The sequence below is a fragment of the Pectinophora gossypiella genome, chromosome 24 (assembly GCF_024362695.1).
Source record: "Pectinophora gossypiella chromosome 24, ilPecGoss1.1, whole genome shotgun sequence".
NCBI classification, from domain to species: Eukaryota; Metazoa; Arthropoda; class Insecta; order Lepidoptera; family Gelechiidae; genus Pectinophora; species Pectinophora gossypiella.
This window is the reverse complement of record NC_065427.1, coordinates 5733079-5747254: the sequence shown is the minus strand read 5'-3', so window position 1 is coordinate 5747254 and position 14176 is coordinate 5733079. Positions and strand designations below refer to the sequence as shown.

At 38.8% G+C, this 14176-nt stretch overlaps 1 protein-coding gene across 1 annotated transcript in view; it reads right to left on the bottom strand.

The window, feature by feature from the left end:
* The window catches only part of LOC126377922 (transmembrane and coiled-coil domains protein 2), a 55716-nt gene that overhangs the window by 6887 nt on the left and 34653 nt on the right, over nucleotides 1–14176 (bottom strand). The window contains exons 11-16 of the mRNA XM_050025979.1: nucleotides 11979–12129; nucleotides 7985–8111; nucleotides 3857–3967; nucleotides 2855–2962; nucleotides 2062–2258; nucleotides 883–1017 (exon numbers count right to left, since the gene is read on the bottom strand). Coding sequence (XP_049881936.1) covers nucleotides 883–1017; nucleotides 2062–2258; nucleotides 2855–2962; nucleotides 3857–3967; nucleotides 7985–8111; nucleotides 11979–12129 — 829 coding nt within the window. The remainder of the gene's footprint in view (nucleotides 1–882; nucleotides 1018–2061; nucleotides 2259–2854; nucleotides 2963–3856; nucleotides 3968–7984; nucleotides 8112–11978; nucleotides 12130–14176) is intronic.

Here is a 14176-nt window from a genome sequence, read left to right as displayed (position 1 = left end):
CGTACATTTGAATAATTATCTAATTTAATAAAAGTGGAATATTGTGAAATTATCTATTAAAAGAATTAGCTTCAGTTAAACTTTTATATCACATCAAAATATGTGTGTATTATATATTCATATTCAAATGGGTTGAAAGCTTTATTGTATATACGATTTATTAATAGGATAAAAAAATATTAATAATTTATCAAACAACGGATGAAGACCTCAACGATTGCAGAGGCGGAGATGGGAGCCATCGGTACGGCATTGCAGGACGGAAGGGGCAAGTCACAGGGACTGTAACCTGCAACCTGACTAAGGGCAGCAGTAACTGTCAATACTATTCAGAGGCGGAGGACAGGGGTACTAGTACGGTTTTGAAATAGACTACTCTGGGCGCCATCCCACTCGCGTCAGACAGAGTAGCGCGGAAGGCAAGAGGGAAACCACTGACCTATTTTTCCCTAAAAATTAGCATGGACAATGCTACAACGACAAGAGCGTGGCTTTTAGTGATGATATAATAATAAGACATTTCCTTTGGCGTGCAACATCTTGAAAAAACACGGATGTTCCAGTAGTCGCGTGTACCAAGGACCTTATTTCGCGTCGCGCTTGCGTGAGGCGTGGGTACAGTCACGAGCAATATAATGTACCCACTTTAGGACTCTGTCGCACTAACATATTTGAAATTTAGTGAGACTTACAGTTGAATTTGTCAAAAAAGTTAATGTGACATGGTACCAAAGTGTATACATATTAATGCTCGTGACCATACCTATTTCATCCTGCGATGGATGTACCTCTGATTAAAATAATGTTTCCGACATAACTCTATCCACTCGTACACTCCAATATTCCTCACAAAGTGCTCGTATATTTCAACAATTGCATTACCTGTCGTGGTGTTTGTCTAGTAGATACTCCTTCAACCGTCTGACGAGGTGTTCTGACAGCTGTGTGACTTCAGGCCATTGTTTGAGCACCATTACTCCGAGCATTACCGCTAGCGATGTCGTTAGGACTCTGACTCTGTTGAGAAGATAGAAAAGTTACATTTTTAAAACACATAATAACGGGTTCTTACCGCGTTTATATATCCCCTCTCATATCCCCATTTAAACGCGGTAAGAACCCGTTATTATGTGTTTTAATTATGATAATAACCGCGTAAACTCAAAACAATGTATAAGTTACATTTTTTAGAAATAGAAATTGTTTATTATAAAAGGACGCCACACACAACGACAATAACATCACTTAAAATTTTGTCACAAAACAATTACAAAAAGCATAGGAAGATGTTCATTAGAATGATCAGAAGGTGTTGGTGGACGTCCTGAGATAAATGTTCAAAGCAGCAACAACGTTCCATACTTAAATTTAATATTAGACCTAAAAGGACGTACACGGACCAAATTGGAGATGTCCCTAGAAAAGGTTCAGTACGATCTACTCTGAACCGGCGTGCGTGTATGAAACGATTGATGAATGTGGAGGAAGCAAAAGAAGTGTGCCAGGATCGAAGCAAATGGAATTCCATAGTCTCTGCTTGGCCTGGTGGGAAATAGACGTAGGTTTATGTATGTATGTATCATCCTTATCAGAGAGCACGGAATAGAAGAAAGAAGTTGGAAAGACTCTAATTTTTTGATTTTTTTAATTTTTTTGATTTTTAATTTTTAATTTAATTTCGTGTGAGAACCGCTTTCGCCGAGTCAACCCCACTCTCTTTTACTATTACTCCTGCAAACATATAACTACGATAGCTCTACTACTTCTCGAATTCCATGGCACTTTACCTGCAATGTATATTTTATATGATAGGATGCAATTTTATTATTACTTTTTGTAAGATAGTCCATACAAAAATGTCATAAATAGCCGATCTTACTAAGATTTTTAGCTTTCCTGTAAATCGAAAAAGACGACCTTTCAATATACTATCGCGGATCTCCGAACGTCGTAAAGTTTGCGGACGAGTGGAGTGCAAGGCTGAAGTATGAACTATTGGCTGAAAAATTCCACTTGATACAAGAATCAAGGTAGGAATCTCTGAAAGTTTTCGTGACATACCGTGTCCGTAGGAAGGGCATGGCGACGCCGGCGACGGTGGCCACGAGCAGCAGCGCCAGCTGCAGCAGCGTGAGCGCCACGTTGAGCAGCTTCACGAGCAGCAGGCGCGGCGGCAGCCCCGCGGGGCCGGGCTCGCCGGGGCCCGCGCCCGCGCCCCCCCCGCCGCCGCCCACCGCCCACTGCTCCAGCTTGCTTATCTGTGCACACGGAACAATGACAAACAAAACCAAACCACCTTCGTACGGTCACGAGCATTAATATGTATACACTTTGGTACCATGTCACATTAACTTTTTTGACAAATTGAACTGTAAGTCTCACTAAATGTCAAATATGTTAGTGCGACAGAGTCCTAAAGTGGGTACATTATATTGCTCTTGACTGTACCACCACCCTACCTTTTCTTCTACCTCTTCTTCTGTCGTGTGGCAACATTCTGCACTAGAAGCGATCATTATCCCGTTTTTCACAGGGTCCGCTTACCTAACCTGAAGATTTGACAGGTCCGGTCTTTTACAGAAGCGACTGCCTGTCTGACCTTCCAATCCGCGACGGGAAAACCAGCCCAATACAGGTTAGGTCACATACCTCCGGAAATGCATCTCGGGAATGTGGGTTTCCTCACGATGTTTTCTTGACCGCTGAGCACGTGATAATCATTTATGATCCAAACGTGAATTCGAAAACAAATTCGACAAGTAAAAGGGGGCGCACGCGAACTGTCTGTCTCCGTCGCACTTATGGTGAAGCGAATAGCCAAGAGTTATAATTGTAACAACAAATCAATACTCACTTTAGTCTGACACAGGTCTAAGGCCTCGTGTATGTCTCGTATCCTTTCTTCACTCTGATACTGAACTTTCTCCTCCACATCTGTTAACGCTTGCTTTAAATTTTCTACCTGGAAAGTTACACATATAATATTAAACAAACCATTTTAAGAGAATTTAATTAAGGAAATAAAATCGAGTACAAATATCACAAGCTAGAAAGCGTGTAAAATATTCTAATACTTAGTTTAAGAATGATTCTTTAGGAATCTTTTTTAAAAAACGATTATTGTGAGCGACAAGTATTTCTGTTTTATTTTTTCATTTAGCAAATCAACGTAATATGTAGATTCAAAACTCTCCAATTATTTAAACAAATTGGCGAAAAATCGTGAGAATATTAAGAATAGCCTTTTGCCTGAGACAATTAATAGAGATCTGCATTTACAACTCTCGGTGGAACGCGGGTACTTAGTACGATTCTTGTACGTCAGCCTACCCCAATTGCTCATGCAATGTGGACTTTCATCATCATTTTTTTAAGAGCCACGCTCTTCTCGGTGTAGCATTGTCCATGCTACTTTTTAGGGAAAAATAGGGCAGTGGTTTCCCTCTTGCCTTCCGCCCCGCAGTACTCTGTCTGACGCGAGTGGGATGGCGCCCAGAGTAGTTTTTCAAGGCCGTACTAGGACTCCTGTCCTCCGCCTCTGAATAGTACTGACAGTTACTGCTGCCCTCAGTCAGGTTGCAGGTTACAGTCCCTGTGACTTGCCCCTTCCGTCCTGCATTGCCGTACCGATGGCTCCCATCTCCGCCTCTGTAACCGTTGAGGTCTTCACCCGTATCCTTGGACAAGGGTTCTACGTTATACCCCGTAGGTCTGGGTCCCTATCCGAACTCAGCCACCATCTCACTCTGGCCTATTGAAGTAAGAGGCGCCCACCCCCGCGGCAAGGGCGCGTCGAATACGAATTGCCCCAGTGGAGACAATGTGGACTTTATAATTATTATAAAATGTCACTAGCCTCGTTTTGATGCAATTCAGTGAGATCGTTGATTTGTTCTTCCAGTCGTTCTGTCTTGAACCGTTCCTCCTGCAAAGCGGCTGATAGGAACGAGACCTCTTGTGATAAGTTCTGAAATAAAAAAGAGAAAATTAAAACGAAAATTTTTTTTCTGACTCGGACGGGACTTGAAGCTCTTGTCAAGTCGGGTCGAGCGTGTTAACCATTACACCACCGGGTCCTCTTTCTGTCCATGCGAGATATATTTATTTTTGATGTATTTATTTATTACATAACATAACGTAACATAACATAAATAGCCTATATACGTCCCACTGCTGCGCACGGGCCTCCCCTCAATCAACCGGAGGGGGTATGGAGCATACTCCACCACGGTGCTCCACTGCGGGTTGGTGGAGGTATTTTTACGGCTAATAGCCGGGACCAACGGCTTAACGTGCCCTCCGAAGCACGGAATAAACTTATTTTTTCAGACAATCAGGTGATTCAAGCCTATAAAGTCCTTACCGAACAAAGGACAGTCTCACAAAGTGAATGTCCCCATCGGGAATCGAACTCGGACCTCCAGATCGTGAGCCTAACGCTCTAACCACTAGACCACGGAGGCTCTGGAGGAATTTATTTATTATTGTGCATGTATTTATTGGTAAGTTGTACTTAGTTTGCATCTTTTAATTTTTACATATTTCCTCGCCGTGAAAGAACCCGCTTTAAGCGATAAGGTCGCCATTTGCCATGTACCTAGTTAAGTCTCTTTTATGGCTATTTTTTATTTTGGTGCAATAGAGTATATTTGTGTGTTATGTATAGGGGGGAGCCTTTTGCCATTCACGGGTACATACCATGGAAACTATGTGAATCAGAATCATTTATTCAACGTAATTATCATGGATAAACTTGTTGAAGGCAATGTAACATTTTTGAATTTACGTCATTTCGCAAGGTGTTATGGCTGAGGAGAAGAAATGACAAGAAACTGCAACAGCAACACATCTTTTAAATCAATGAGGGTACATTACAAGTTATTTAATAACTAGAGGAACACATTCAATACCAGACATTTTTATCATTTAGGTAATCATTAATCTTATGCTTCACGTGAGCTTTAAATTTGTTCTCTGACAAAGGAGAATGGGCGAATCTGGTCCAAGAACCTCCACTGATGAGACTTATATGTAATGAAAGCTTATGCTTTCTCTATGAATCTGGCAAAGTTCTATCAGATTCTGTCCCGGGGTTCTTTTTTTACGGCCATGTTTGTCCTGGCTAAAAATGTGATAAAATACAGTGGGAGCTAAAATCGGCTCAAGATTTGTTGCTGGATAACTAAGTCTACATAAATAATTATGTATCATATTGTATATCATTTTAAAGAGGATCTTTTCCAGAATCCGAAACATAAAAAAAAACAAAAAAAATCTTTTTGTAAGCGAATTATAGTCAATTTATATCTGCAGCGCCATTGTTTCTCGGTAGCTAAGTTCAAGTTTCATGCCTTTTACCCCTTCCAAAAGTATCTTACCGATTTTTTTTATATTGCTTCCGGAATTTGATCTAAGTGATAATAACAAGAAAAATAAATAAACACCTCTCCGATAGAGACCGGCTAAGCTATTGCCTATTGCAAGAAATCGTCATCATTAGCAAGTCATTACGGTATTGCATATTATAAGCTTATCAGCAACTTGGAACTTGGTCCAAGAACCTCCACTGGTGAGACTTGCATGTAATGATAGCTTATACTTGTCCTATGATTCTGGCAAAGTTCTATCAAACTCTGTCCTAGGGTTTTTTTACGGCCATGTTTGTCCTGAGTGTACAGTAGTGGACTGCAAAATCACCTCAGGATTTGTTGTCGAAAAACTATTTAACTAAGTCTATATACATAATTATATATCATAATGTACTTATATCAATTTTAAAGGGGAAGGTTATCAGAATCTGAAACACAAATAAAAAAAATGCATTATGTAAACGACTTTTAGCCAACTCACGTCCGTAGCAGCATTTTTCTCAGCAGCTACGTACGAGTTTCGCGCCTTCCAACCTTTCCAAAGGAGCCCAATCATTTTTTTCCTTCTTCTGATATTGCATTCTTAACCTGACAAGTGACAACAAAGAAAAAAAAAAAATAGATACCATTCCGATAGAGGCCGCGTAAGCTATGGACCTATTGCAAGATAACGTACTCAAAGGCTAGTCATTATAATCCAACAGACGTAACATGATTAAAATGCGGCGGGACGGAAATGTAGTACATCGCCTTATGCGAAAGAGACGAAATATGTGTCTCTTTAACACTAACAGCAATACAACTATTCAACTATGCAGCTTAGTACGAGAGAAACAAGAAATAAGTCATTCTAATCAAGATGCAATACAATGACTCTATTGTATACAAAAGAAACACATTTATTAAACAAGTTCAGGCAATAACTGGTGCAAAAGGCGGCTTTATTGCCAAGGTAGCAATTACTACCAGGCAACCTTACGTTTACGATACGTTTGTTGTACCATTCGGCATTGTTTATAAGACAAGATATAAGCCTGGATTAATAAAACAAGATTGTGGTGAAAGAAAACATACTACATTTGCGTCCTCCCGCATTCTAATCATGTTACGTCTGTTGGATTATAATGACTAGCCTTTGAGTACGTTATCTTGCAATAGGTTAATTAGCTTACGCGGCCTCTATCGGAATGGTATCTATTTTATTTCTTGTTGTTGTCACTTAGTCTTGTCAGGTTAAGAATGCAATATCAGAAGAAGGAAAAAATGATTGGGCTTCTTTGGAAAGGTTGGAAGGCGCGAAACTCGTACGTAGCTGCTGAGAAAAATGATGCTACGGACGTGAGTTGGCTAAAAGTCGTTTACATACTTAATGCATTTTTTTATTTATGTTTCAGATTCTGATAACCTTCCCCTTTAAAATTGATATAAGTACATTATGATATATAATTATGTATATAGACTTAGTTAAATAGTTTTTCGACAACAAATCCTGAGGTGATTTTGCAGTCCACTACTGTACACTCAGGACAAACATGGCCGTAAAAAAACCCTAGGACAGAGTTTGATAGAACTTTGCCAGAATCATAGGACAAGTATAAGCTATCATTACATGCAAGTCTCACCAGTGGAGGTTCTTGGACCAAGTTCCAAGTTGCTGATAAGCTTATAATATGCAATACCGTAATGACTTGCTAATGATGACGATTTCTTGCAATAGGCAATAGCTTAGCCGGTCTCTATCGGAGAGGTGTTTATTTATTTTTCTTGTTATTATCACTCAGATCAAATTCCGGAAGCAATATAAAAAAAATCGGTAAGATACTTTTGGAAGGGGTAAAAGGCATGAAACTTGAACTTAGCTACCGAGAAAGAATGGCGCTGCAGATATAAATTGACTATAATTCGCTTACAAAAAGATTTTTTTTTGTTTTTTTTTTATGTTTCGGATTCTGGAAAAGATCCTCTTTAAAATGATATACAATATGATACATAATTATTTATGTAGACTTAGTTATCCAGCAACAAATCTTGAGTCGATTTTAGCTCCCACTGTATTTTATCACATTTTTAGCCAGGACAAACATGGCCGTAAAAAAAGAACCCCGGGACAGAATCTGATAGGACTTTGCCAGAATCATAGAGAAAGCATAAGCTTTCATTACATATAAGTCTCATCAGTGGAGGTTCTTGGACCAAGTTTCATACAAAAGTGCCCATTGTCATTTAAAATATTATCTGGTATTTTATTGTAAAAACGTATACATAACCCCAAAAAAGATGAATTTAATTTACTTAATCTAGAATTTTGAACAACAATTTTATTTTTATTCCTTGTATTGTAAGTATGCCTTTCACAGTTTCTCGGAAGGAGAGATACATTTTTACGCACATACATAATGTTTTCATAAATATATTGACTTGCGACCGTCAGTATATTTATTTCTTTAAACAGCTCCCTTAAAGATGTGATATCAATATTCTATGGTCCAAACATGAATTTAAACTCACAATGTCGAATTGAGTCGTTTAAAGCCTGACCCGATATTCGCACCAATGACAATGATACCACGCGTTCTCCGTACTATCACGGATTACAGAATCTGTCTATAGCGTACCTTTAACGTATCAATTTTCTCCGCAAGTCTCTCGTAATCCTCCTTGCGTTCGCGCAGCTCGTTTAGTATGGGCTTGATCGAGAACGCTGCTTCCGACATGTTGTTTGAGTTGGGTTGGGTGGGATACCTGTGAAGGAAAATATACATGTCATCATCATCAGCCCATTAACGTCCCCACTGCTGGGGCACGGGCCTTCCCTATGGATGGATAGGGAGATCGGGCCTTAAACCATCACGCGGGCCCAGTGCGGATTGATGGTTATTAACGACTGCTAATGCAACCGGGACCAACGGCTTAACGTGCCTTCCGAAGCACGGAGGAGCTCGAGATGAAAACTTTTTTTTTGGTCACCTTTGCGAAAGTTGCTTAACTTCAACAACCGAGCGCGTTTACCGCTGCGCCACCGAGCTCCTCAATCAGTAATCCGTTATGCCTAGTTCACACGTGTCGAGTAAAGGTGAACGCGCACCTAGACCTTCCACAGAAGCCGCACGCGCCAAAGTCATCGCATTTTATACAAATATGCGGGTCGTGCGGTACGGATAGGTGCGCGACGTTGCATACAAATTGGGTCGTGTACTAGGTTCAAGATAAATTATGAAATTCTGATTACTAAATAAAGACAGATCCAAAGCTAACGAAAAAACATTTTTATCGTGTTTTTCTATGACGTCACAGAGTGGTTTTTCATACAAATTCCATAGTAATTTCGTGTTTTGACGTTTAATAAAAAGTAAGTGATTTGCCTAGTTGAAAACTAGTCTATTTGCATGAATTCTTGTGCTGAGTGAGGCCCTCTTCTCTTCTATCGTGAAGAGAAGTGAGGCTCTTTTATCTCAGGACGTCCACCACCACTTTATGATCATTTTGACGAACATCCTTTTGTTTGCTTTTTTTTTTCCTTGGTTTAAACTACAATCAGTCCTCTAGACTATAAGCAGTTTCGTTAAGTGGATAGATGACGTGTCAGGAGCCACAACCAATGTCACAGCCTCCCACTTTATACGACATGGCTTCTCTTCAGTCGTTTCACCACATTTACGAGGTCTATAAGCTCTGATGCGAGGGGATTCGGATGATCGGCTAGCCGCTCTAGATGTTTCTTTTGGTAAGTTTGCTTTTTTTATAAATGTTTTGTGAAAATTTTAATCATGTTATTGTTTTGCTTTGTGTGTGGCGTTTTCTATTATTATTCTATTCAACGATTTGTCGCATTCACCTTTGCTCGGCCGTTTGCACTGTCGTTGGTCCACAAGGCACGTGTGAACTAAGCATTAAGTTGTTGTACACTTGAGTGAAAGGAGGCATGCTGACTCAAGGAGGAAAATCGATAAGAAAATATGTGTAATTCTAGTACATTTTTGTGATAAAGAAATTATGGTAATTTATAATTTACATTTAAAATTCAAACTCGGCTAAAAATGTTTAGTGGGTTATAAGGAATATGTCGAAAATAAAATGAGCCACATGGGATCACAATCGGAAATCAATTATTATTTTTTTCTATCAACTTTCTCCAGCCTAAGGTGTTCTTCGTATTTAAAAAATAATCTCGATTAAATAAAATGAAACAACGAAAGAAATAGACAAAGCATTTTCTTTTTAATTTTAAAACTGGGGGGTTAAAATGGCCACATCGAAGCAATCCATCTAAGAAAGCAATATTGCTTTTTGACATTTGTTTGCATTGAGCACTTACTTTTATATGCGCAAATGTCAAATTGCAATATTGCTTTATTAGATGAATTGCGTCGATGTGGCCATTTTAAGCCCCCTGTTCGTTTTTTAAAAAAGCCCGAATTAAATCGATTACCGGTTTTGATCCCATACAGATAGATTAATATTACCGTGTGCAAAGATGGAAATCCGGGCGAGTGTTGCGAGATGCACCAAGTGCGTGCCGCGCCGCGCCTCTGTCGCCATCCGTAAGCAACGGTATACAAAATGTATAGAGCAACTAGCATTCGACATGCATTATTATTGCACTACCACTAAGCTGGCGTGCTAACAGGGTAGTTTCCAACCAGTCAAATCAGCTACCTTTTACTACACGTCAAAACACGAAATTACTATGAAACTATTGTTATTTGAGGCATGTCAGGCGCCTTTGGCGGCTCAACACCAACACCAGGTTTGATGAGGTTGGTAATCCACCTCACAACCCACACGATAGAAGAAGACTATGGACTATACATTGTTTTAAGTTTACGCGGTTATTATCATAATTAAAACACATAATAACGGGTTCTTACCGCGTTTATAGTAGGGACATGAGACTCCCATAATCATCAGACTCATATACCCCATGGGAGTATCATATCCCTACTTTAAACGCGGTAAGAAATGAAATAAAATAAAATTTCAACCCGTTATTATGTGTTTTAACTATGAAATTTGTATGAAAAAGCAACCTGTGTTTGTGTGTTTATTCATAAATAAGTTAAATAGAAAAAAGAAAACATTTAATAACACTTTTAGATCTGTCTTTATTTAGTAATCATAATTTCATAATTTATCTTTGACTTAGGAAACTACCCAATTATTAACTGTGGTTAAATTAAGAAGTTCAGAACCATAAAATGTGGCCTATTACAGAAATGACGCGTAATTAGAAGGTCTTAAGTGCAATCAGTCTGCTACTCCCGGCTTAATTACATTACGAAAAACTGATTGAACTTTTGGAGCTTCATCATCATCAGCCGTACGACGCCCACTGCTGGGTATAGGCCTCCCCCAAGGATCTCCACGACGATCGGTCCTGCGCTGCCCGCATCCAGCGGCTTCCCGCGACCTTCACCAGATCGTCGGTCCACCTTGTAGCGGGCCTACCCACTGAGCGTCGTACGACACGTGGTCGCCATTCCAGAACCCTTCCGCCCCAGCGGCCATCGGTTCTCCTCGCTATGTGTCCTGCCCATTGCCACTTCAGCTTTGCAATTCTCCGAGCTATGTCGGTGACTTTAGTTTTCCTGCGAATGCTTTTGGAGCTTATAGTATAGTAAATGCATACCGAAAGCCGTTGCTTGATTTTACCGACCCATTACAAAATATTTATATTTTATTTAATTACCATAATTGAAATATGCATGCACTCAAAGTATGAATACGTTCTTTTTATGTATTTTTGCTATGTATGGCAAACTCTCAGTTACTCAAAAGTTTAACATTTCTCTATAACTAGCTCAATTTCTTTCTTGAGTTTTTCGTGTTACGTATGGGAGGGCTAAATTTTTAGAAAACATAGTAAAATAAAATGAATTTTATGTTCGTTGGAATCGCACCATAGAATGACAATTGCATTACAAGAAACTAGCCAAGGACGCATAAAATAAATGAGAACTTAAATAACGATTTGAGGTCGCTGCATAACATATCGATATCTTTCCACAAGAAAACATGGATGACTTTTCTTTCTTTTCTTTTTTTTATTTCTTTCCGGCACGTTAAGCCGTTGGTCCCGGTTACTTATTGGTTACTTATTGGTGTAAGTAAGTAGTCGTTACATGAGCCATGTCCGGGGCCTTTGGCGGCGCAATAATAACCCTGACGCCAGGGTTGATGAGGTTGGTAATTCAGCTCACAAACCACACGATAGAAGAGAAGATCTTTTCATAGGTACGAATTATCTTTATTAGTCTTTGATGAGAGTGGAAGAAGCGAAAGTAGTGTGTCAGAATCGTAGTAAGTGGAATTCCGTGGTTTCTGCCTACCAAACGGCAAATAGGCGTAATTTTATGTATATAGGTGGGAATGAAAGATTATTATGAAAGTGACGTGTATGAGATGAAGCTTATGAACGTGCCCCGAGTAGTGTGAGAGGAAGAGAGAGGGAAGGGAAAGGAAGATGGCGTCGGTTAGATTAGAAGCGAAAAAGTGCTCTGTATTTTTTGTGGAAAATATAAAACGTAAAGATTACCACGACCCTACATGGTCCTGTATGCAGCGACCTCTACTTGCCAGATCTTAACAATTCTTCAACTAAGTAGTACTTACGGAGCACCTTCGCTGGTAATCGACGAGCTAGGCGAAGCGTCGGGTGAAAACTTCGGAGCGGGCGAAGTAGCTGCCCGCGGAAGCGTCGACCCACGTGGCGCGGCCGCTTCGCCTGCTTCGGATGCGCGGCTCCCTTCCGACGACGCGTTCGCTGCGACGTTGTAGCAACACTCAATACACATTTTACTTTGTTTGAAAGGAACTGTTTGTCATGCGAATTTGGGCAATTGTAAAAACAAACTTAAAATTATTATATTTTGACAATACTAAAAATAGTGCCGTCCTGCACATACCATAAACGCAAGACAGAGACATAGTAAATTTTAGATTTTTTTAAGTTAAAATTAAGTCTGCTAGTTTCCAGACTAATAAAATATAATTTTATAAAAAAATACGCATGAAATGAAAACAGGCCCTTCAAAAGGGAGTCACAAAAAGAGCTATAGTTATTTACTTCAATATAGACAATAATTAAAGAGAATGTTAGTATTTTTCATGTAAGATTGAATTTAGGATCTTAGGTTACTTCTTGAATAAAATCTTTTTAAAATGACTAAATATGACAATTTTCAATCCTTATTCTCTATTGTTTTTAATATAAGTACGTAATAATTCGTTTTTCATAAAGGAATTCGGTTCTTTTTTTTTCTTTTGTTATTCCCTAAATCGCAGGTACAGCACTGGAATAGCAAATAAAATTAATACGCTTTTAAGGGGCTCGATATCCTGTCATATGGAGGCGGCAAATGTAACAAAGCGTGGCTAATTTCTTGAACAATAAGGTTCAATACATTTTAACATCATTGAATTAGATTTGTGACCACGTGGCAAATCTTAGTCAAAGAATAATTCAATACTGCTGGTGACGTATTGTAACCTTGACACCAGGGTTGATAAGGTCGGTCATTCATATCACAACCCACTTGAAAGAAAAAGAGGATTGTAAAAAATATTAAATAAAAAACGCTGGTATTCTTGATAGCGTCTCTTTTTTATATCTTCAAAACTATTTTACAGTATTGAACTATCGTTAGGGAAAGAGGGGGGCGTAAAATTGAAACATTAGAAAAAGACGGTTTTATTTTTCAGACAGATTTCATAAAATACACTGATCGTGGTATAAATAAGAAGAAGTGTAATTTTCTATTTAATATTAAATAATATTCTATTTAATTTTATATATTTTTTTATTTTAATTTTTTTATTTTATTATCTATTTATTTTCTTTTTTATTTATTTATTTTGGGTAATATATTATTAGGGCTCCGTAGCAAAATTGTAAAAAAACCCTGATGGTGTCACATCAGATATTTAAAACACATAATACCGGGTTTTTACCGCGTTAATCAGGGATATGTGACTCCCGATATTTCAACACTGTTGCAAATGCCATGATCACGGGACGATCCGGCGCGGTAAGAACCCGGTATTATGTGTTTTAATTATGATAATAACCGCGTAAACCTCAAACAATGTACATCAGGGGGGCTAAAATGACCACATCGAAACAATTCATCTAAGGAAGCAATATTGCAATTTGACATTTGCGCATATAAAAATAAGTGCGCCATGCAAATAAATGTCAAATAGCAATATTGCGTTTTTAGATAAATTGCTTCGATGTGGCCATTTTAACCCCCCAGATTATTATTCTCTTACTCACACATATAAATTATCATTTTAATTTATTTTTTAAATCATTTACGTAAAAGAAAATCCTTTAGATAGTTTATTTGGTCAAACAAATCTATATGCTATCAACCGTTTCTTTTTTCGAATGTTTCAACCAGCCCAATATTAATCTTGCGCAAGTATTTACCTCTCAGTTCCGTGTGTTGTGGGGCTAGCGTGCAAGAACGAGAAGGCGAATAAGCGACACTTTACAGTTATTGCAGGTTATAAGTGGTATAAGCTTTGGTGATTGTGTAAGCGGTAAGTTTTGTATGACAAATGTATGAGCCCTGTCTCCTTATCGGACCGGGTGAGAGCCCTAAGCGCTCCCTATTTGTCCGGCCAAGTAGATAATGTCATTTACGGCAAATCTACAATTAGTCACGTCAAAAATGTCATAGTAAAAAATATGTTTCAACTTTTTTCTTTCTTAGGACTAGAAAGTTACGTAACTTTCTAACCATAGACAAAATGATTAACATGATATACGTAAACTCACACCCGTAATCCCTAATGGGATGGGCAGA